Source organism: Falco punctatus, assembly GCF_963210335.1.
Source record: "Falco punctatus genome assembly, chromosome: 1".
Classification (NCBI taxonomy): domain Eukaryota; kingdom Metazoa; phylum Chordata; class Aves; order Falconiformes; family Falconidae; genus Falco; species Falco punctatus.
In genome coordinates this window covers 107,572,849-107,594,753 of record NC_137580.1, presented here as the reverse complement: position 1 = coordinate 107,594,753, position 21,905 = coordinate 107,572,849, and the positions used below count along the sequence as shown (strand labels likewise).

Sequence of the window (21,905 nt, the reverse complement as noted above, 5' to 3'; positions counted from 1 at the left end):
GCTGTGGGGCACCGGCTGCTGCCCCATCCCGGCCGCGGGTGCCGCTTGTGCTCATCCATGCAGTGAGCTGTGCCCGGTCTCAGCCCACCTGCACACAGAGGGGGCTCTGGCACCTGGGGGCGGGGGTGGCTGGGCTCGCTCTATGGGTCAAGGGGCGAGTAAGGACGCGCAGTTCTCCCCCCCCCAGCCCCGCCTCGTTTCCCCCCCCACACCCGGCATCCCGGCCGCGGTGCTCGGAGCTGCACAGCCGCCCGCGCTGGGCACCGCTTGTCCTTCCGTGGCACTCGTAGCGGCGGTGCGGCCAAGGCCCACCTCCTCAGGGCTGGCGCCGCGCTCTGATTGGTGTTACTGCCCGCCCGTCTGCGCCGCCGCGCTCCGAACTCGACGTCCATTGGCTGTGCTAAGGGCTGGGCGCTCTGACTGGCCGGGCAGGGCATAGGCCCCGCCCCATCGGCTGGGACGGGAAGTGAAGATGGCGGCGGCGGCGGCGATAGCGGCGGATGAAGCAGGTACCGGCGGCACTCGGGTGCCCGCCCGCTCCCCCCGCCCCCGTCCCCGCTGTGCCCGGTCCCCGGGCCGGTGCTGAGCGCTGTCCCCGCAGAGCGGGCGCGGGGCCGCCGGGCCGCCCTGTCTTTCGCGGCCATCGCCGTGGTGCTGGGGCTGCCGCTGTGGTGGAGAACGACCGAAACCTACCGCGCCGCCCTGCCCTACGCGGGCATCGACGGGCTGGGCCAGCTGCCGGTGAGCGTCGGGGGGCCCGGGGGGCGGCGGGCCCGGGTGGGGCCCGGGCTGACGCCGCCTCTGCTCAGTTCCAGCTGGCGGTGCCCGTCGCTGTGGTCTTCGCCCCGGGGTCGGTGCCCGGGGACCTGCCGAGGCCGCTGCCCTTCAGGGACGTGCAGGAGGTGGAGATTCCCGTGAACTGTGAGAGCCCCCCGGCTGCCCGCGGCCCCCCGCTCCCCGGCTGCCCCCGCCCTTCCCCGGGGGGTCCCTGCGTGCCCGCTGTTTCTCTCCCCAGGAGGCAGCACCACAGCTCCCAGGGCCCCAAACCCACGGGCACCAGCATCATCCTGTCCGAAGGGGGACAGTGGGGACAGCAGAGTCCCCAGGGTGCTTGCAGGGAAGAGACCAGCTCGCCTCCCCGGGGATGGGTGCTGTGGCAGCCCTCGGAGGGTGGGATGCGCCCTGGGTGGCGTGGGGGTGTCCCACCTGCCAGCGTGGACTAGCTGAGGCCGTGTGCCACGCTGGGTCGCTCTGCTGAGGTTAGAGCTGGGGCCCAAAGGACCAGTTGTGGCATGTGTCACCCAGGGGCTGTCTCTGTCACTCTTGGCACCTGGCTCCTGCGAAGGGCCTGTGAGCCAGGGTTAGCGGGTTCACTCGGGTTTTCTCACCCAGCAGTGAGAAGCAGCATCACGTCCCGCTACGAGACCCTCTATCGCAGCACCACGGCTCAGGAGGAGGCAGCGCTGGATGCAGCTACCGCACAAGGTACAGGGATGAGGGACTGCAGTAGCTGGGGGAGCTCCGTGGGGGAGCAGTCCCCCCTTCCTGAGGCTAGATAGGCAGGGGACTGGGCTTTACTGCGTCTCAGGGTAGGATGGGGCTTGGAGTGAAATTCCCAACCCTGCTAATGTCTCTTATCTTCCCCAGAGGCTGACGCTGCTCTGCGCTCGCTGCAGGATGCTACGCTGGGCTCTCTGACCATGTACGTGGTCCCTGAAACTTCGTCTCTCCTGCCTCAGGTAGGGAGCAGCACCCTGCAGTGCCAGCCTTTGCACACTTCACCCCTCCCAGATGCCCTGGGGGGAGGTGTCTGTCCCCAGGCTGTCACAGGTGGCACCGTGCTCTTCTCCCATGTGTGGGCAGGAGCCAGCCCTGCTCCCAGCCCTCACCCCTGCCCCTTCCCCAGGGCATCAGCGTCTACGTGGGGAAGCACCGCAGTGCCCTGGTGAGGGCTGGGGGGGGCCTGGCTGCCCTCCGCACCCGCCTCTGGCAGCTCACGCAGGTGATGTCCTTCACGGCCAGCTCCATCGCCACTGCTCTCTCGGACCGTGTGCCTGATGGCCAGCTTGGCCTTGATGCACGGCGGTACTTGAAATCCAGCCTGGGTACGGATGTGCACTCCAGCCCCGTTCTCTGACCCGGGGAAAGCCCCCTGTCTCAGGGGTCAGGGCTCTTTCCTACTGTCCTTCTAGTATCCCTAGATGTCTTCTGGGTAACAGACCCCAGGATCTTCCCTTTGCCCTTGGCAGGTGCTCTGGGCCAGGCTCCACGCTGCGATTGCTGTGTTGGGGCACTGGTGCATGACCCCACATCGGGGAGGACTGGGGAAGAGGGGGTCAGGTTCTGCCACTCTTGGGAGCTCTGTCATGGCCGCATGTGTGGCCTCAGTATCAACAGGTGGTGGCTGTGGTGGTGCCTCACGGGCTGTGGGTCCTTGACAGGGTATGAGATCACCTTCAGCCTGCTGAACCCCGACCCCAAGTCCCATGCTGTGGACTGGGACATCGAGGATGCTGTGGACCGCTATGTGCAGCCCGTCCTGGACAAACTGAGCTTGGTGGCCAACTTCTCTGTGGACTCGCAGGTGAGGGCTGGGAGAGGCGGTGGGGAGAGCCCAGCTCAGTCCTTCCTGGATGCCCCAGGACACGCTTCTCTGCCAGCAACGTCTTCGTGGTGTGCCTGCAGATCCTGTACTATGCCGTCTTAGGAGTGACACCACGCTTTGACAAGGAGTCCTCCAGCTTCCTCCTGAGCGCTCACAGCCTCCCACATGTCATCAACCCTGTGGAGGCCCGGCTAGGTGAGCATGAAGTCACCATGACTGGCTGTCATGGGACTGGGCTCTGCTGAGGGAGGGGGGACAGCTGTGCCTATGGCCTGTGCCCCTTCCCTCCCTGCAGTGCCATGCCCTGCCAGCCCCAGATGGGAACGAGGGTGACAGAGACCTGCTGGCCTGGCCGTCCTGCTTGGGGCTTGCTGTGGAAAGAGCCAGGCTGGGCTCTGCCCCGGCACTGCGTGCGGGCGATCTGCTCTTGCTGTCCCTGCTGGCCAGGGCAGTTCTTTGACTCTGTCCTGCTGCAGGCTCCAGCGCTGCCTCGCTCAACCCTGTGCTGAACTTCCTGCTGTACGTGCCAGAGCGTTCCCACTCCCCTCTGTATATCCAGGACAAGGACGGAGCCCCAGTGAGCACCAACGCCTTCCACAGCCCCCGCTGGGGTGGCATCGTGGTACGGGAACATGGGGCGCTGGTAGTGCTCTGACAGAGTGGCGGCTCCCCCTCCCCAGCGAGTGCTGGTAGCCCTGCCAGTCCCAGGGCTCCGGCTGGGGCTCGCTGACAGGCTCTCCTGCAGGTTTACAACGTTGAAGCCCCTGCTTCCCCCCAAGCCTCCCTCCCACTGCATGTGGATGTGGACATGGTGCGAGTGATGGAGGTTTTCCTGGCCCAGCTCCGGTGAGGATGCTCTCTTCCCTCCCTGGGCCCCTGCGTGTGCTCTCTTGGCAGATGTGGAAATTGGTGGGGTCAGAGCAAGTGCTACGCATGCAGCTTGTTTGCTTCTCTGTGGGTTCTGGGAGGTAAAGGGTGGCTTTTTGTGGCCTGCAAGGTGCTGACCACTGGCCAGCACTGCTGTCTGGCCAGAGATGCTGGTATATCTCCACCTCCTGAGGTGGGAGGCTTGGCTTGTCATGCCCTGCATCCAGGAGGCCACTGGGCATCGTTGAGCCCTGCCAGGACTGAATGCAGAGGGGAAGGGGAAGAGCAGGGACTGCGTGTGGGACTGCAGGCTTCTGATGTGGGCTGGGATCTTCCCCTCCACTCCCAGGTTACTCTTTGGGTTATCTCGGGAAGAGCTGCCCCCTGAGTTTCTGCTGGAGAGCCCAGGGAACGAGGGGCTGGCCGACTGGGAGCTGGACCGTCTGCTCTGGGCCCACACCGTGGAGAACATTGCCACCGTCTCCACCACCTTGACCTCACTGGCCCAGCTCCTGGACAAGATTGGGAACATTGTCATCAAAGATGATGTAGCCTCTGAGGTAGGGCTGGGGGACCCTGAGGGGAGGAGCAGAGGGGGCCAGGTGTTGCTGTCCGTGTGCTAGACCGTGAGCTCCTGCTGGTGTGGTACTGTGAGCGAGGCCCCCAGGCTTCTTTCTGTGGTCCCGCCTGGCCAGGGACTGACTGTTGGCATTGTTCCCACACAGGTGTACCGAGCAGTGGCTGCAGCACAGAGTGCCATGGCTAAGCTGGCCACAGGCCACCTGCACTCTGCTTTCCAGGCCAGCAAGGAAGCAGTCACTTCCTCGGAGCGAGCCTTCTTTGACCCATCTCTCCTCCATCTTCTCTACTTCCCCGATGACCAGAAATTTGCCATCTACATCCCACTTTTCCTGCCCATGGCCGTTCCCATTCTCCTCTCCCTGGCCAAGATTGTGCGGGAGGCCAGGCAACGTCAGAAGGAGCCCACCAAGCTGGACTGAGCCCATTGCGATGGTGCCTTCTCTTGGGGCTGGGGGTGTCCCCACCTCGTGCAGTATGTTGTCATGGACCCATGGCCTGAGATGACACCCCAGAACGGTGTCAGGACTGGGCCCGGCAGTTCGGTTGGGTCTGTGGTGGCCAAAATGCAGGAGTGGGAAGAGAGGCTGCTTGGAGGGGTGGGAGATGCTCTCAGTCTGGGTCCTGAGCCCTCTGCCCAGAAGGGGAGAGAGGAGGGAGGGGGCTCCCCGTGTGCACCCTGCACCTTGCTGTGTTTCAATCAAGCTGCTCTATAAATAAAGACACACCCCCACTTCCGTGGGGGGCTGATGTGGGGCTGTGTGACCCCCCCCCCCCCATGAGCTGTGTGACCCCCCTGGTGAGCTGTGTGTGGGCTGTTGCCCCCAGCCCAAGCTTGGCTGCCCTTTCCCCCCCCCCCCCCCTTGCTTTAGGGGGTCTGGCTCCTGCCTTAGGGGTCTTTAGTCAAAAGCGCATGTTGGGGTGGGACAGGTATGGGGTGCAGCTGTTGGGGGGGGGCACAGTTCTTCCTTATTGATGGGTGTGCGGGCAGAGCCTCCTGGGGCCATTCCACCCTGCTGGGTCCAGGCCCTCCCCTATATTAGCCTGAGGTTCTTGGGGGGTGGGGTGGTCATCCTCTCCCCCCCCCCCCCCCTCCCCCCCCCCCGGGTGTCCCCTGTGCTCTCAGGGACAGCCATAGGGACCAGCCCCACACCACCATTCCTGGGGGGCCGGTTGGCATCATCTGACATCCTTCCCCCCCCGCCGGGGGAATGCCGCCTTCCCCGGTGCCGGGATCTGGCCGGAGCAGCCGTGGGGCCATGCACCCCCCTCCGGGTAGCAGTGCCCCCCCCGCCGGTGGCGCGGGGGCGGGCCGCGGGGCGGGCGGGGCGGTGATGCCCCTCCCGGTGCGGCGGGGCCGGCGGCGGCGCGCAGCGGGGCCGGGGCCGCTCACAGCGGCGGCGGCGGCGGGGCCATGAAGGTGAAAAAGAGCGGCGGGGCCGGGGCGGCGGCGGCGCGCACCGAGGAGGAGCTGGGCCGCAAGGCGCTCATCGGGCCCGACGATGTGCTGGGGCTGCAGCGGGTCACCAGCGGTGCGTGCCGGGGAGGGGGCTGCCTGGGGGTCGGGGGGCGCCTGTGTGCCCAGCCCCGGGGGCGCAGGGGATGGGGACCGTGGCTCCTTGGGGCTGGCGCGGCGGTAACGGCCCCTGAGGGGTGGGGTGGGGGGGTAGGGAAGCCGGTCCCCCCCTCCCCGGGGACCACGGAGGTGTCCCTGGGGTTTGGGTGCCACCGATGGAGCAGGGACCGGCCGCCTGGCGGGGGATGCCCGGACCCGAGGCTCGGGGCTGAGGATGCTGCCCTCCCTGCGAGCCCAGGGTTGCACAGGCTGTGGAGCAGCCCCCCGCCCCGGGGGTCGAAGGTCAGTGGTGAGATCGTCCCCGCTGCTCCCCCCCATCACCCCTTTCCGTGCCTGTGCCCCCTGCACGCAGGGCTGGGCCAAGCTGAGCCCCCAGCCCATGTCCACAACTGTGGGGCTGGTGTAGAGGTGGGGGACAGGCTGAATCTGTGACCGCAGCGTGGAGGGGGAGGCTTCATTGCAGACCTATCCTGCAGCCCCCCAGTATAGCACCACTGGTCCTGAGAGCATCCTCGGGGGCCGGCAGGGGCGGGAGCGCGCGAGCTGGCGGGTTTGTTGTGCTTGGCAGAGCAGCTCGGCTGGGACCAGGCAGCTGCCTGCGCGGTGGCGACGGCAGCGTTGGACCTGTCATGGTTACAGCACACCGGGCAGGTAGGAGGCATGTGGCTCACCCCAGCCTGGCCTCAGCGATGCCCAGGGGTGGTCTGCCCCGCTGCCCCCAAAAAGGCCTTTTTGCATGCCCAGGGACCTGCGGGTGGTCCCTGCGGGCAGCAGGTTGGGCAGGGGGAGAGCGCTGCTGGCAGGGAGGAGGGGGCTGGCCTGGCCGGCCCTGCTTCGCTCTGCCTTGGTGGGCTCTGTGACATGGTGGCCTGAGAGCAGGTTGCGTGTCCCTGCGGTGTGATGAGCCCTGGGGGGGAAGGATGCGGCTGTGAGCCTTGGTGCGTGCCCATGGTGAGCAGGGTGGGGGGAAAGCCCTGTGGGGCTCAGGGTTAGCCCGCAGAAAGGGGTTACGGAGGCTCCTCTGAAAGAGGGGCTGCTGCTGCTGGTGGGTCCTTGGGTCCCCTTCTCCCAGCTGCTGAGATGCTCTGAGGGGCTGCAGTGGCGTGAAGCCCTGCCCAGGCCCTGAAATCCCCGGCCTGTAGCAGGCAGAGCGGTGCAGCAGGCGCTGGAACGTACTGCCAGCGTGCTCAGAGGAGCAGCAGTTAGAAGGTAAATCCAAGCAATGGCTGCGTTGAACACTTTGGGTACTTGCTTTATGGTAGCCTGCATGTCCCTGCCCTCGGCAGTGCTATCTGGAGGGGCTGCAGGCACATGGCCACCCCACACCCTTGCTCTGGGGCGTGCAGACCTTGCGTGGCATCACTCTGGCCAGCGTGGATGGTGCGTGGCTCTCTGTAAGCATCTGCCTCCCCAGGGTGCAAGGAAGACTGAGCTGGTTACTCTGGCTTCAGAGCCAGGCTGGGAACGGAGTGGCTTGTCACCTGCCTCTTCCAACCAAGGAGCAGCACGCTTTGGAGCATGGGGAAGGTGTGAAATGCATGAAAATGTTTTGCTCCCCTCCTGCTATGAGGCTTGCTGGTACGAGGGTAGTACAGCAGGTGTGGATGGGTCATGCCAAATAGGAGCCAGGCGCTGTGCTGGGCTTTGGGTAGTGCCTTCCCATGGGATGTGCTTGTCTGTTCTGCTGCATGCATGTGGGCCACGAAATGCTCTCTGCACCTGAAATCCTCAGCGAGCGTTTGAGGATACAGGTATACGATACATCTGCATCGAGCATACCCAGCAACGTTTTGTAGCACCCTTTCTCAAGCTCAGCTTTCTACCTGATGGGTTTAACACAGGGAGCAAAGATACAACAGTATTTTTCTCACCCTGAACACGTAATGATTATTTGGGGCATTCTGTGGCCTTTCCTCATTTCCATGTGCAAGTTCTTAAAAACAAACTGCCAAAAATACTGATGTGCAACTGTTCCAGTCTTCTGCTCCGAGTGGAGGGTGCTGCAGGGAGGAGAAAGGACCAGACTGTGGGAGACAAATTCATGGCTACCCCAGCCCCAACCTCTCTCTTGGAGATGCTGAGTCAGGGCAAACATGATGCCCTGTTCACCAGCTCTGGTTTTGATGCCCAAAGTCATGGTGCTCCAGAAAGCTGGAAGCTGAAGGGCGAGTTGGTGGTGGGGTTGCAGCAGAAATGTCCTGGTAGTCCATTGTTGTTCCAGGTGGAGTATAAGCCATCTTCATCCAAATTTGTGGGTCGCTTGCACTGTTGAGGGACTGCGGCTGAGCTGTGTGCTGCCTGGTGTGGCCTGGCCACATTTGAAGATTGCTTCAGCAAATGAAGCCCAGGATCAACCATGTTAGGGGAGGGCTTGGTACCACAGGAACGTGGTTTTAGAGATGCTTACACCATGAGTAGCCTGTATGTTTCTGAATGGCCTTCTAGCTTGTGTGGGAAGAGGCAGAATCCTAGCTCCTGCGTGGAGTACGGTCTGGATCTGGCTGCAAAAGGAACTTGTGGCATGGCTGCCCGCGGCAACAGGGCATGTTCCCACCCGGGGGGGCCTTTGCAGCCCTGGATGGGCCTGGGGCATGCTGATCTTGCAGATGCTCTTTTGGAGCCAGGGTTTGCCGTCTTACGCTTGCTCTGCCTGCTGCGGAGCTCCTTGGTACTTCCTAGTGGACTGGTCAAATCTGCTCACCCTTCAGACCTGGAAGAGCCAGATCTCCGTGGAGCCAAGTAGCTGCTTGGTGGTTGCTACTTGTTGACCAGGCAGGTGGGCTGCTAGCCCTCCTCTGGGATTTGGGTCTAGGGAAATCCCTTGCTTTTTCACCAGGAAACACAGCTGGGCTTTTCCAGTAGGTGCACCTGATAAATAACCAAATGTTAAATGTCTCGGGTCAGGAGGGTGGAGATGCGGGATGTGGCTCTGTGGCAAAACCACGTTTACTGCTAACCCAGAGAAACCCCCTGTGCTACCAGCCAGAAGAGCCAGCTGGGCTCTGCTCTTAATGTGCTTCTAATAAGCTTAAAGGGGGAGTTGTGCAAACTGTCCTGCATATGCTACATCCTTTCAATATTAAATTCTCCAGCAATTCCAGGGCCACAACGTTTATGGGCACGCTGGGGTCCAGCCTGGTGGCTCTGGGGTGCTGCCCTGGAATATCTGGGCCTTTTGGCTGGGCTGGCTCTGGCGCTGCTCCAGCTGGATGAGGTGTAAAGCAAATGAACCATTTTCTTTGCAATTAGCAAGATTTGTTACTTGCTCACACAACTGCGGTTACAAAAAGAGGAAAAACCTTATGATGTGGTTAATTTATGTGGCAAAGGAACGGGGCTGAGCCCAGTTCAAATTGCAATTAATTATCGAAGCAGCCAGAGGAGCGGAGGAGTCTGTCTGCAGTCATTGGGATGCTGGTGGCTGTGAATGCCACGTCCCTACCTCGTGGAGCCAGCCACCTTCCCTCCTGTCTTTGACCACAGCTTTGCTGGGTCATGCTGTGCTACTCCCACGTTAGCTGCAGGGCAAAGTGAATTCAAGCAGAGCTTCAATTTTTTCCTCCATCTTTGGGGTCAGAGTCATCAGCGGTCAGCGGAAAGGTATTAGAGCCCTTGTAACACCATCGCCTTTTGCCAGCAATAGTGCCAGGCTTCAAACAGACAGGTAACGAATAGCAAGCTGCAGCCTCTGAGGGCTGCCCTGCTTATCGCAGCTTCAGGCACCTGTACAGATTGTCTGTAATACTAGATTAAAGCTTATATTTTAAGCTTTCTTCTAAGGCTTATTTTATTTGAGCAAACCGAAGGGTTAAATAATTGATTACATACTTGGAAACAACTACAGAACAAAACCTAAGAATAAGGAACACACAATCATTTCTGAAGCTAATCTCTTCCCCGAGCTGTCATTTAGGATTTCTTTGAGGCTTCTGGCAGCTTTAGCTAAAGGCCAGCTTGGCAGAGGGCTGCCTTGACGGGTGGGTCGGGGCAGACCTTCCGTGGGTGACTCTCATACCAGTTTCCCTGTAGCATTAATGGGAAGCTGATGTGGGCGAATCAGTCTGCAAAGCTGCTCGTGGACCGTGACTTTCCTTCCCCAATTCATTGGGAAAAATTATTGTATTAGGAGCTCTGATTAACTGGGGGTGTTTGTGACAGGTTAATGAATCACTGTTCTGGGTTGTCCAGGGTTGTGATGTGTAAAAAAGCATTTTGGTATGCTGATTTCTTGTCACAGAGCGATATTCCAGAGCTATGCCAAGCTGCTCACACCCGTGACTCCTTTCCTCAGCAGCACCACATACATTATGAACCCTTTCAAGGCTTTGTGATAACACATAACTCGAAGTGTTGCATAGATGAAGGGTTTTTTCAGTAGTCTCACAGTACAATATGGACTGTTAAGATTCCCAGGGGCAGCACACATGGTGTGCGTGTAGCAGGGGGTGCTGGGCTGGCAGCTGAGTGGGTTCCTCCTTCTGCCGGTGTTGTGGGTTTGGGCCATCCCTGGTGGAGATGGCAAAGGTAAGGGGGGAGCTGTGGCATGTGCTGGGGGAGTCATCCTGGGGGTTTGGGCAGGGCTCGACTGCTTTGGCTTAGCCCTGTATAAGAGCCAAGTGAGCTGGTTTTGTTAATGTTGTGCAGGTGGTTTCAGATCTGAGTGCCATCAGCGTGAACAAGGGGGCAGGAAAGAGTGTTTGGATGCCATGGGGATGGGAGAAGAGCAGCTCCATCCTTCCTTAACAAGGGCTGGAGGGCTGTGATCAAATTAATTGTGAGAGGGTGAAGTCTGGAAAGCTCTAGTTAAAAAAGAAAAAAAAATAATGAGCTGGCTTCCACAAAAAGCAGTCTGGTGAGCCGTGCGGTGGGACTGGGTGCATCGTGTGGCAAGGCACGCTGCCAGGTGGGTACACCTTAGGGGCTATGGGGACCCTGTAAATGCCCCAGCTCGGAGCCTGCTGGGATGCAGCCCTCTGCTTCATTCACAGGGTTGGTCAGTAAATGTGCCGCTGGGGAATAACTCCCATGGGATCCTTCTGGTGCGAGATTTTTTCTTCTGGGGCATTCACAGCAGCCTAATTAATGAGCTGGGTGGGAGGGCTGCAGATGCCTCCCTCTCCTTGCCCCCACTGGCTTTGCTTATGCAAAACCTAGGGCTTCAGGAAGGGAGCAGATCCTGGCTGGTTTAGCTTGTTTCTCTGCCCTCTCTTTACAGGACTTGAACTGCTGATGCAGAGGGCAGGGGAAATGGTTTCTTTTTTCTTTAATTGAACTCCAGGTGTCTAAGCAGGCATATCAATACCGCTTGGAACTTGCCCTGCCTTCCCCTCAAGGTCTTGCACTCTGTCCTGCGTCACTGCTCTGCCTCTTCACGGGGTTCGTGCTATTTTTGCTCGCTTCCTCCTGAGACTCTTCAATCTGATAATCTCCTAATCTCCAGCTCCCAGCAATTCATCTGCAGTTGTCTTTGCTTTATACCTGGCTTATGTCTTGGGAGTTGTCTTCAAAATAGCTTCTGACCTTGGTGGCTAATACATGTTAAGAAATAGGCTTGCATAGCTACAGAACCCTTCTCATTCCCCAAATTCTTGTTATTGCCTGTGTTGGGGAGAGACGTCCCTATTACAAGTCACTGCTGTTACATCAGTTGCTTGTACAGCATCCTCTTGATTTACACCCATTTTCACGACCAGGTTTTGAGCTCTTGCTTACCCCAGGTACACGGGGCTTTCCTTTGTGGGTTATTAAAGCCTTAAAATAGGAGCCCGATCTGAGCTTAGACGCTCTGATGAGCACCACAGAAATATCTGTAATGTCTGTGAGAGGGGACACGTGCTTTCTCCTGGTTGCAGAGAAGGGGTCTTAAAAGAAGTACAACAAGGAGTGCTTAACCCTATTGCGTGTGAACTCCTCTTAATAAAATGTGCCTGGTGGGGTGGTTGCAAAGGAAATCTGAAAATAGAGGACTGACTTTTAGCTTTCTCTGATGAGGATCAAACACCTAATCTCATCCATTGGATGACTGAAATAACAGGGAGAGGGCAGGAGGGGAAAGTGCCTTCATTAGCTTTCTTCTTGTATTATCTGGCACTGTATTATCCCTCACCTTTTGTGCTCCTTTGTAACACCAGCTTGCTAAAATACATGGCTGGAAATACGCACCAGGGTTCACAGTGTACCATTGTTCACAGAAGAATGGGCAGTGCCTGCTGTCATTGTCTAGGCTGTTTTGCTGGTGCCTTTTGCAATCTTGGTTGGATTTGGGAGGGGAGGAAGGTTTCCTGGATGAGGACCGGCTCTCCTCTGGATTGGGCAGCAGAGGTACCACCTCAGAGCTCTAAACAGGGAATGAGCATCCACTGTTTCTGATAACAAAGCTAGAGTTTAATGAATGTCTTGCTACAGATCACTGTTTGGGGGTTTGAAGTCACTTTTTCATACAAAGGGAACAAGAGAATTCCTGAAGGAATCCATTGTGTCTGGCTCAGGAAGTCCATCACCTCCACTGCTTCCTGAGATCACCACAGTGTCACTACTCTTCAAAACCATGGTAGGGGTTAAGATAGAACATGTCTCTAAGAGTGGGGAGTTGCAAATCATTGGGCATGGTATGGAGATTATGGGAAAGAAGCTGCAGAGGAGCCAGTAGGAACAGTGATGTGTGAGTGAGAAGTAGCTGCTCATTCCTTGCCTGCATTTGGGCATGTTGCAAGAGTTTGCTCTCTGCTTTGAGAACAAGTTCAACTCGGTTGACAACTCTTCCCAGGAAGGGTTTGGGTATGGAGGTCTGGGATATGGGGATTCACTGGGCTTTTGGAAGGAGTAGGAAACGCTTCTCTTCTGTGACCTTTTTTGCACTATTTAATGTGGGTACTTCGGGACAAAAGCCAACCTGCTGGGATTCCTAAGCTGTGCAGATGCGTCCATCCCTTCATCCCTTGTTCGGAGTGTGCCCTCTGCCAGCCCTGAATCAGGCCAGTACACCATGATTATTTAGTTATTAACGGGGAAACAACGCAACTTGCTTCAGGGGAAGTGGAATAATGACAAAATTCTGTGCTGAGAGACCAAGCCTACCTTTCTGGTAAATGACCCACTTGGTGGAGGTTTGAGCTGCCTTATGTCTAACTGAAATAGACGTGGATGCTGCCTCCGTTCCCCAAATTGTGGTGACGGTGAATTAGGATAATGAAAGCAGATGATACATTTAAGTGCGTCATGGAAGTGTGGGCAACTGGGCCCTACAGTAATTTAAAAATAAGTATGTATGGGATGAGATTAGCAAATGTGACAGTGCTCAGCTAAGCAGAAGTATCTGCCAATTGCAAGCAGCCCATTCCCAGTAAGACCTTCCAGTGTCTTATGTACAGGGAAAAAACCAGCATGTGGCTACTTTGTTTGTTTTAACAGGAATTGCAGCAAGCAAATGCAATACAAACTGAGAAGAATATATACCCCTTTTTTTCTTTTTTTTTTTTTTTTCCTGCTAGGAGACTGGGCGCTGCCAGAGGAGGAAAAAACACTTGATTGCAGTACTCTGGCAGCTAATATTCCCAGATGTCATCCAGTTAGATTCTGGCATGTTGATTTAAAAAAAAAAAAAGGTTTAAAATATTTTCAGTGCAAAAAAGAGTTGGAAAATGTAGGGCAGGGGTGCAAACATCAATGAGCAGGAGCCTGGTGGGGATGCTGCCTGGGGTTTACTCCTCTTCGGTGGCGCTGCTTGGCACTCCTCTCCTCCAGATGAGTCATGGACACTGTTATTGCAGCAAGGCTGCTGCCAAGGAGGGGGATAAAGCTGTTGCCATGGTGCTGGATGGGCAGGAATTCTGCAGGAGTAAAAACACTTAATAATTAACTTGCAGACAAACGCGGCTTCAGGCTTGCCTGCGTGCTCTAGGGAAGGTGTCCTGGGCTCCCAGGAGACTGGCCAGCCTGTTCTGGTACAGCTCCTTGCCTTCATGGAGAGCAGCTGGTCCCAGCGTGGCCGTGGGCCGAGGGAGGTGAAGCCGGCACTGTGGGAAGCTGTGCCTGCTGCTGTCAATTTGAGTTTTGCATGTGGCTGCTTGGAGCAGGGAACTTGTGGGATGAGTTAAGAATTTGGGCTGGCTGGTGTGTTAGAACCTAAAATCATTGTGTAATTGCAGGACATCTACTCGCGGATTGCTAAATGTTGGTGCTTAAGGCAAGGGGTTGGTTTAAATTTCTGTCCCAACTCCCTGGCTACTGTTGAAGACGGAAAAGACAATTTTGTGCAGTTCTTAGGCTATTTCTTCTAACAGTAGGCTTGCATTTTCTTGTGGTAGTAAAAAGGTTGAGCTTTTATTCTTGTTCTTCCTGATAGCATGGGTACTGGAGCTAGTTTTGCTTGGCGCAGTGTTGGTAGGAAAGGGAGACCTCCCTGCCAAATGCCAGAGATGCTTTGAATACAGTCCCCTTTCTTCAAGCCTGTTCCTTTGAGCATCCTCCATATGGTGGTGATGATGGAGAGCAGTAAAACTTCAGAGAGCATGTTGAACACCTCTGTTCCTTGTACCAGTGAGCACTTCGATGGTTCTCCCAGTTAAGATTTGCAAAGAATGACAGGCTTCTAGGGAAGTACAGGCGCTAGACGTGCAGGCCATGCTCAGCAGCACCTAGGAGCAATCTTTCATTTATTTCTGACTGCAGCTATCTTGGTCTCTTGCTACAGAGGGACCTGATTTCTGTAATTACAGAGCCCAGCATGAGAGCCCTGATGCCTGGTAGTCACAGTGTGTGGCGTTGGGGATGTTTTACGCTGCCGCAGCAATCTTTTCTTAACTCCTTATCTATGGGGTGTGCTAACCACTGCCCATGAACTATAACCCCCAGCCATAATGTAGGTACCTGAATCGTACCTACTGATCTGGCTGAAGTAGGGTTGTAGTGGGCTGGTGTGATCTCTGAGTTCGCTGTAACTTGTTTTCTTGTAGTCATTGAATAAGCCTGAGGTGAATGGATGTATTTGAATTTTAGAAATAGGAAAGCAGACAGAAATAAATTATTAATTCAGACTAACAGCAGGAATTAGTGGCTGAGAAAGGGCTTAGAATTAGAATGTTAAAGTATTACTTTCACCTTAGAATCTCCAAAACAAGTCTCCTTCAACAGGCAGATGCACAGTCATTCAAAACCACACCTGGCTTGTAGACATACAACATTTATGTAGATTTGTCATGATAAAGTTCGTTATCGGAGCAGCGTTCCTTCTGTGTTTATACGTGCAATGCAAATGAAGTACCACTGCTCTTTCCCCAGAGAGGAGGTGGATACCAAGGCCAGGAAGCTGTCCCCGGGCACAGCAAGGCTGAAGCCAGGAACAATGGCTTTCTCCCAACTCTGGTGGAAGCAGGGAAGGGATCTGTTCCCAGGCTGTTCTCCTAATTCAGGGAAAGGCTTCAACACTATTTTCAGTGCTGAGGAAAAAAAAGAAGTCTTGCATGGGACAAGTGCTGGTGGAGTGCTTTGCAGAGGTCTGGAGCCAGGGGAGGTGGCACAAGGGAGGACACTCCTGTTCCAGTTAAGTGCAGGCAGCTTAGGGCTCACAAAGCTGCTTAGCACTTGCATTCTGCCAGAGGGCAGTTTTTAAAACAGGCAAAGCCTCTTACACTGAAAAGGCTGGGATTTCATGGCGGTGCTGACTATTCTCAATACCCTGTGGGGAAATGGATGCAGGAGGTGTTGGCACAGGCTTCGAAAAAAAGGCGATGACCTCCCAGTGCTGGGGGAGAGAAGCCTTTTCCCTGTCCTGTCCCAGCAGGGACACAGGACACACACCACCAGGTGTGAACATTCAGAACTGAGACTGTCTTCATAGATTTGGATTAAACCCAGGGTAGTAGTGGAGATGCATTTGGGCTGCTCTTGCTGCTGGTTGTGCCCTCTGAAGAATAGCCAGAAATACCTGGTAAATTTGGGCAGCCTTCATGTAATTTTGCTTTCCTCTGCAGATTATTTGTGCACTCCAGAGGAAAATGTTTACAAGATAGACTTCACCAGGTTCAAAATCCGGGACATGGAATCTGGCACAGTCTTGTTTGAAATCACCAAACCAGCAGCTTCAGGTGAGTGCACACACAAAATAACTCTTTTCACAAACAAACAAATGCTTGTGTCGGCTTCCTTTTGCCTTTTCCCACTCCTTCTACTCAATACATTTCCCCCCAAGTAGGAGATGCTCTCAACTGCAAGAGGGGCTAGAGTCCCAGCTTGCAGCAGAAATACTATTCAGGTGTCCCTTTGTACCAACACAGTGAACAGAACTCATTGCTGCTGTATTCCTATGATTGCCATCTGTGATGAGAAAGGACAGATGGATGTTGTAAACAGAAGCAGAGGAGGAGGAGATCACCGTGTGTTCGTTTCTTGGCTGTTCATCAGCTAGAGTACCCTGTACATAGTTTAACTGTTAGTATCTTTCACTCAGGAGTCAGGAAAATGGTATTTGCAAAAGCAAGAAACTTTTTCAGTTGTGCAAATCAGACAAACTGAAAATGTGCGTATTTTTTTTCTTCGTAATTTTTAGGTGTTACCTGAAACTGTCAAAGTGTTACCTGTTGCCAGTGGTAATCAAAAACCAGGGCAACTGTTCTTTTCTTGATCAAGCGCTCTTTTAAATCTTCCCCATCTTCCTGCAGGTGAGAGGAAGTTTTCTGTAGTTTATAGATAGCAAACCAGATGTGCTAAGGGGAAATGGCTTGGTCAGAGTCTTGCTGCAATCCTGAATCGGAGGTAGGAGCAGTAAGTCACTTCAAAAGAAGTGTATCAACCCAAAGGGCCGTCTTGCAATACTCTGTCTCTGAGTGACCGGTAGTAGATGCCTCAGAGAGGATAAGAAGAGGGTAAGCACATCATCAGGCTTTCTCAGAACAGTTTCCTGGCTATACGACTCAATAATGCGTGATTGCAAGTATTTTCACCGAGTTTCTGTTTCTCAAACGGCTGTGACGGAGCTTTACTTTGCGCTTTTCCAGAACGTGAACACAATGACAAGAAGGACATTGACCCCAATGCTGGACGGTTTGTACGCTACCAGTTTACTCCAGCTTTTCTTAGACTTCGGCAAGTGGGAGCCACGTAAGTAGTTGCTCCTGTGCTGTTTTTTCTAGTACAGGAAACAACTGAAATATTATAAAAAATGGCTTTTGCTTGTTGATCCTGTCAGTGAGTTGATTTAATAGGGACCTTTTGTTATTATAAAGATGTCCAAACATCTTTGCTGGCTGCCTTGCTTTCTCCATCCCTGTAGCTTGCTTATTTACCTCAGGGATAGGCATGGTGTTGAGGAGATGAATGCTAAAGGGGCAAAATAAGACTACTGAGGTATTCCAGCTCTTTTCTGTGCGTTATAGTTTGTTTGTCAGAGGCTCTGCCAGCATCAAAGTTGTGTCTGCAGCCTTGCACGCTGCATTCCTCCCAAAACATTAATCCATAGATGCACATGAAATGGTGAAGTAATGTTTGGCGCTTTGTGCACCGGAATGATCTTTGACCTATCTGGTAGTACTGCTTGCATCCATCAAGAAACCACACCAAAATGTGACACCTAAAGCGTCTTTCTGTAAAGCTTTAAGCCAAAGTTGTTGCTACTATAATACAAGTGTCATAGTGTATTGTTTCTTTAGTAAAAGTTAGTAGAGATTACTGCTAACGACACTATCACTACTAACTTACTACTAACTACGGAGTTACCTGCAGTTAAAAAGCATGCATGTGGAGATGCAATTTTCAGCTTGTATTTCCCCTTTTGGCCCTCCAAAGAGCAGACTGTTGGGCTGCTTTGTCTTTAGTGGAGCTTTTAGAAGGATATGGGTCATAGCATGGCAGGTTCTTTATGTCATTAAGTCCATAATACTATAATTGAGCAACAGTTTCTAGCACAAACTGATTTGTTTCAGGTATAGTTTGGATCCACATTGGAGTGCAGTTTGATAGATCCCTTCAGCAGCAAATGTATATGTCATAAGTGATGTACAGTAGCCTCACTTAAAAAAAATGATTTTCAAGCTTGATTAAAATTCAGTATTATTCAGTTAATTCAGCAAAAAAATTAAAATTTGTTGTCAGAGAATGTACTTAGAGTAAGGTTGCCATTACTGCTTTCTGCTAATCTTAAAGATGTGACATTTAGATTTTGTTTTGGAAGAAAAGTTAAAGCTACTTATATACCAATTAGCACCTCTTTGGCCACTGTTTGGTTAAAATGGTAAATACTTTTGGTTTGTGCCAAACTAGTAACTGTGCCTTCCTGGCTTTTACTTATAGTGTATCCTGTGTAACTATTACCTGTCTTCTCCAAGAGGTCATGCTTCTTGGGAAAAGGTACTTGAATATAGTGCTGGCTGAAACTTGTCCCCCTTTGCCATTTACCGAGCAAGAACAGAAAACCATTTTCTGTAGCTCTGGCTTGTTTTTGATACCCATCAGAAGAATTAACTTCTGTGAAACTTCAAAGCAACTCCTAGTGAAGTGCCTGTTCAGTATGGGTGGAGGGATCTTTCCCTCACTGAAGATGAGTTTAAGATTGTAAAATCGTCTTGCATCTCTCCTTTTTTTGAGTAAAAAGAATCAAAACATAGTATAATCTAGATTTGTAATCCTATGTTGTGTCCATGTGTAGCATGCTTTCAGAAAAAGAGGAGATAATAATTTGGTAGTGCCATTGTGTTATATTTTTGGCTTTTTTTTAGAAGAGCTCTCTTCTACCTTTCAGGAACAGTTGCAAATCTTGCTTAAGCAAGAAAGCTCATTTCAGTCTTATCCTTTTTCAGGGTGGAATTCACAGTAGGGGACAAACCCATTAATAACTTCCGCATGATTGAGAGGCATTACTTCCGGGATCAGTTGCTTAAGAGTTTTGATTTTGAATTTGGGTTCTGCATCCCCAGCAGCAAAAATACTTGTGAGCACATCTATGAATTCCCACAGCTCTCTGAGGATCTCAGTAAGTTCTCTTTAATTACTGGGTTTACCACACAGTGATGTTAATCTAAGGTGTTTTGAGGAAGCCCTTTTTTAAAAGCTGTCTGTAGAAAGTGGGTAGGATAAAATACTTCCAGGTAGTTTCAGATCTGTGTTAATACAGATTTTGTTTTCTAGTAGCATGTGTCTTGTCACCCACCAGACAGTTGTTTTTTCTTTTTTTTTTTTTTTAATTCATAAAAGGGAAGCTTCACTGTCAGGGAGAAAAAAGATAATTGTGTTATAAAACAAGCGAAAATAATAGGATTAAAAAGGTGTCCAATAAATGGATGACTTAAATGTTATGTTCTCTTTTTAATGTTTGATGTGCTATACTGATAGCTTGAGAGATTTTAGTTTTAGTGTGAACATAACTTTTATTTTCTCTCCCAAGATACAATAGCATGAGTACTAAATCTGTGTGATCTTATATTCTTTACAACCCCTAATAATGTATGTCAGCGCTAATATTACAGTCTGTGGGAAATACAGCAATGCACCGCTGCTTGCTTATTGTCACACCAGAGCAAATTTTACCCGAGTTTGCTGTTTTATCACCTTTTTTTTAAAAAAAAAAACCAAAACAAAACCCCCATCCAAATTCTAGTGTGATATTGTTTGGTGGTTAGGTAAAGCACTTAGACGTGTGGTGCCTTAATGTATTTTGATGATCTTTCAGTTCTTTAAAAGATACTATCAACAAACGGTTTGGGTAGGTTCTTGGTTTGGTTTTTCACTTGGGAGTTTGCTGCTTTCTGAGCAATGCTGTTAAACGTAACTGAAACCCAATGCAGAGTGCTGCCTCGGTAGGGCTTCTGTGTAACACAACTGATTTTTAATTTTTTTTCTTTCCCCCCCCTTGCAGTTCGAGAGATGATCCTTCATCCATATGAGACACAGTCGGACAGTTTCTACTTTGTAGACAACAAGCTCGTGATGCACAACAAGGCAGATTATTCATACAGTGGAGGACCTTGAGCACAGGATGGACAACCAACCTGTGCTGGCCTTCCCTTTCCTATCAAAGTCGTCAGGGATACCACCACCTTCTGTTCTGTTGCCTACAATGTCAACTGGACAAGGATCCACAAACCCAGGACTCTTTGCCACAGTAGGAGTTTCATGACTAAATTTGCCAGTCTCATCTTTTTTGAGCTTTGAAGCAGACCTAGTTCTTCAGAACTTTAAGTGGTTCTACAATGCTAAATGATCTTTGGCTACCACTTCCCTAAGTTCTTTAAGTGTCTCCTTTGAAAATGGCCTTGTGGGACCTGAGGGATTTTGCCCTAATTCTGCAGATTTGTGTTCTTGCCCTCAAGTATCTTTTTAAGACATGATTGCTTTCTGAGAGTGTAATCTGAGAAACCATGTGAGTGGATGGATGCAAATGCAGTTTTGTTTATTTGTTTCTCTTTGCAAATGCTTCAAAGGCATGGTCAATTTGTCTTGTACCTCCAGTTGAAAATGTCGAGCATAACATCTTGCAAAAGCAAGTTTCATCTTTAGATTAGTTCGAGTATCTCATCCTTTAGTTTTGTTCCATCTATGTAATATTCTGTTTAATCTTGGAAACACTGAAACTCTCAATGAAGACCAGTAGCTCAGTGACAGAGCTGTTTTTAATCAGGTACCAGCCTTTTACATTGCAGATGAAGGCAAAATAACATTGAAGGTCTATGAACCTCCATAAGCATTTCCCATTCAGTTTTTGCAAACTGATTGCAGAATAATCAGGAAAAATTGAAGGGTTTCAGCTTGCTTTACCATTTTTACATAGCTAACATTCAGCCTATTTGTGCTATATGTTTTCTATGTCTATTCTCTTACATCTCTGCTCAATACTAAGATAAGGGCTTCAGCACTGCTTGTTAGAGCAACACTTTCATTTGTCTAGGGCAGTTGGAGAGTGCAGAATTTCCAATTTTCCATCTGTATCTGAACTTGAAGAATGTTATGACACTGTTTTCCCTTTGTTAAAAATGTTTTGCATCAGATATTAGTACAGGTGAAACTAAGTCTAATAATGTAGGACTTTATAGCACAGCAAAAATTTAGCAAGAGCTCTCTCTTCAGACTCTGCAAGAAGACCAGTTTTGCCCACATTTCTCAGCATGTGCTTCTTAGAAAGGTAGAAGTGCAAAGAAGTAGCAACACTGAAAGAATAAAACAAAAGCTGAGAAGGCTGCGTGGGGTAGCCTGTTGTCATGAAACCCTTACTCGGAAGGTCAGTTCAGTGATACTTAAAAAAAATAAAAGGCAGTTTGTAGATATTTCTATAAATACTTGATGTCTCCATGTCTAATTCTGTGAGTTTAAGTGGAACATTATATGTTAGCCTCAGATAGGTGTGATTGTAATAATTTTTATAAAATACCATTTCCAGTCGTGATTAACATCTTTCTAGTCACAGCCCAAGTCAAACAGAACTACAAATGGTTCCAAATGTAGCCATCTGCCTAAGAACAGGGAGGTTTTTGTGCTTTTACTGGGGTTGTGGTCACTATTAATGTGTTACCATTTGTATTTGGCTTGGCTGGCTTTACTTCTGAAAGAGGATTCAGTTTTCTAAAGAAAATGCAGTGAGTTTAGGTTACAGCACAGAATCTTTTAAGACTGATAGCTAAGAAAGTTCATAAAGTTCACTGATTTTACACCACTAGTATCTTGTAGTAACTGTTATCACAATGAGACTTGTATTTATCACTTTTTGTCACTAATGTATTAAATCATACAATTAGCCTACAGCTACTTAGCTGTTTGAGAGTTACAAAGAATTTCCTCAGTATTTGTACAATGCTTTGAGCTACTGATCATTCAGTTATATAGCACAATAATTACTGAAAATTAAAATAGTTTCAAAAAGTCTAGGTCTCTCCACCCCCTTTTTTTTTTTCATCAGGGCTGTTAAATTTTCTATATATTCAATGAGATTTTGCAAGTTTAAGTAGTTTAAGTATTTACAAATTTTGTTCCAAATCTTGAAGGAAAAAAGATACAAGAAGAAGAAAGTGTGTGTGTTTATAACTAGCACCCTATACAGGGTTTTTTTTTGGTGTCTTTCAACTCTCACCTGGTGTTCATAATCATCAATTCTGTGTGTAAAATTTTCAAAAGACTTCTTCTAGCAATGGTGCTTGCCCAGAATTGCCAGTCATACATTTCAAACAGATGTATGCTTCAAACAAATATACTTCTCGGTATGTTTTGGTGAAAGCAGTTGTATTTTGGTGCAGGCTTTTAGGTTATTGTACTGAGTATCTTCTCTGTATAGCGTATCATTGTCACCTGATCTGAAAC

The 21,905-nt window shown here is 51.3% G+C and overlaps 2 protein-coding genes across 3 annotated transcripts; both read left to right on the top strand.

The window, feature by feature from the left end:
* The first annotated feature begins 419 nt into the window (after positions 1 to 419).
* Positions 420 to 4,828, top strand: PIGS (phosphatidylinositol glycan anchor biosynthesis class S). 2 transcript variants are annotated; one of them, XM_080377135.1, is made up of 12 exons: positions 420 to 509; positions 602 to 741; positions 810 to 921; positions 1,396 to 1,485; positions 1,648 to 1,739; positions 1,907 to 2,105; positions 2,442 to 2,584; positions 2,686 to 2,800; positions 3,082 to 3,227; positions 3,351 to 3,451; positions 3,822 to 4,032; positions 4,198 to 4,828. In XM_080377135.1, exons 1-12 carry the CDS (start codon positions 473 to 475, stop codon positions 4,471 to 4,473), a joined length of 1,662 nt encoding a protein of 553 aa, XP_080233261.1. In that variant the 5' UTR covers positions 420 to 472; the 3' UTR covers positions 4,474 to 4,828. The 2 variants fall into 2 exon arrangements, with proteins under 2 accessions (XP_080233261.1, XP_080233260.1); XM_080377134.1 differs by having other exon boundaries at positions 1,393 to 1,485.
* A 559-nt stretch (positions 4,829 to 5,387) lies between these two features.
* On the top strand, positions 5,388 to 19,978 carry UNC119 (unc-119 lipid binding chaperone). Its single transcript, XM_080379985.1, has 5 exons — positions 5,388 to 5,583; positions 15,599 to 15,712; positions 16,622 to 16,724; positions 18,419 to 18,591; positions 19,474 to 19,978. The coding sequence occupies exons 1-5, from the start codon at positions 5,466 to 5,468 to the stop codon at positions 19,584 to 19,586; spliced, it is 621 nt and encodes a 206-aa protein (XP_080236111.1). The 5' UTR covers positions 5,388 to 5,465; the 3' UTR covers positions 19,587 to 19,978.
* The last annotated feature ends 1,927 nt before the right edge of the window (positions 19,979 to 21,905 follow it).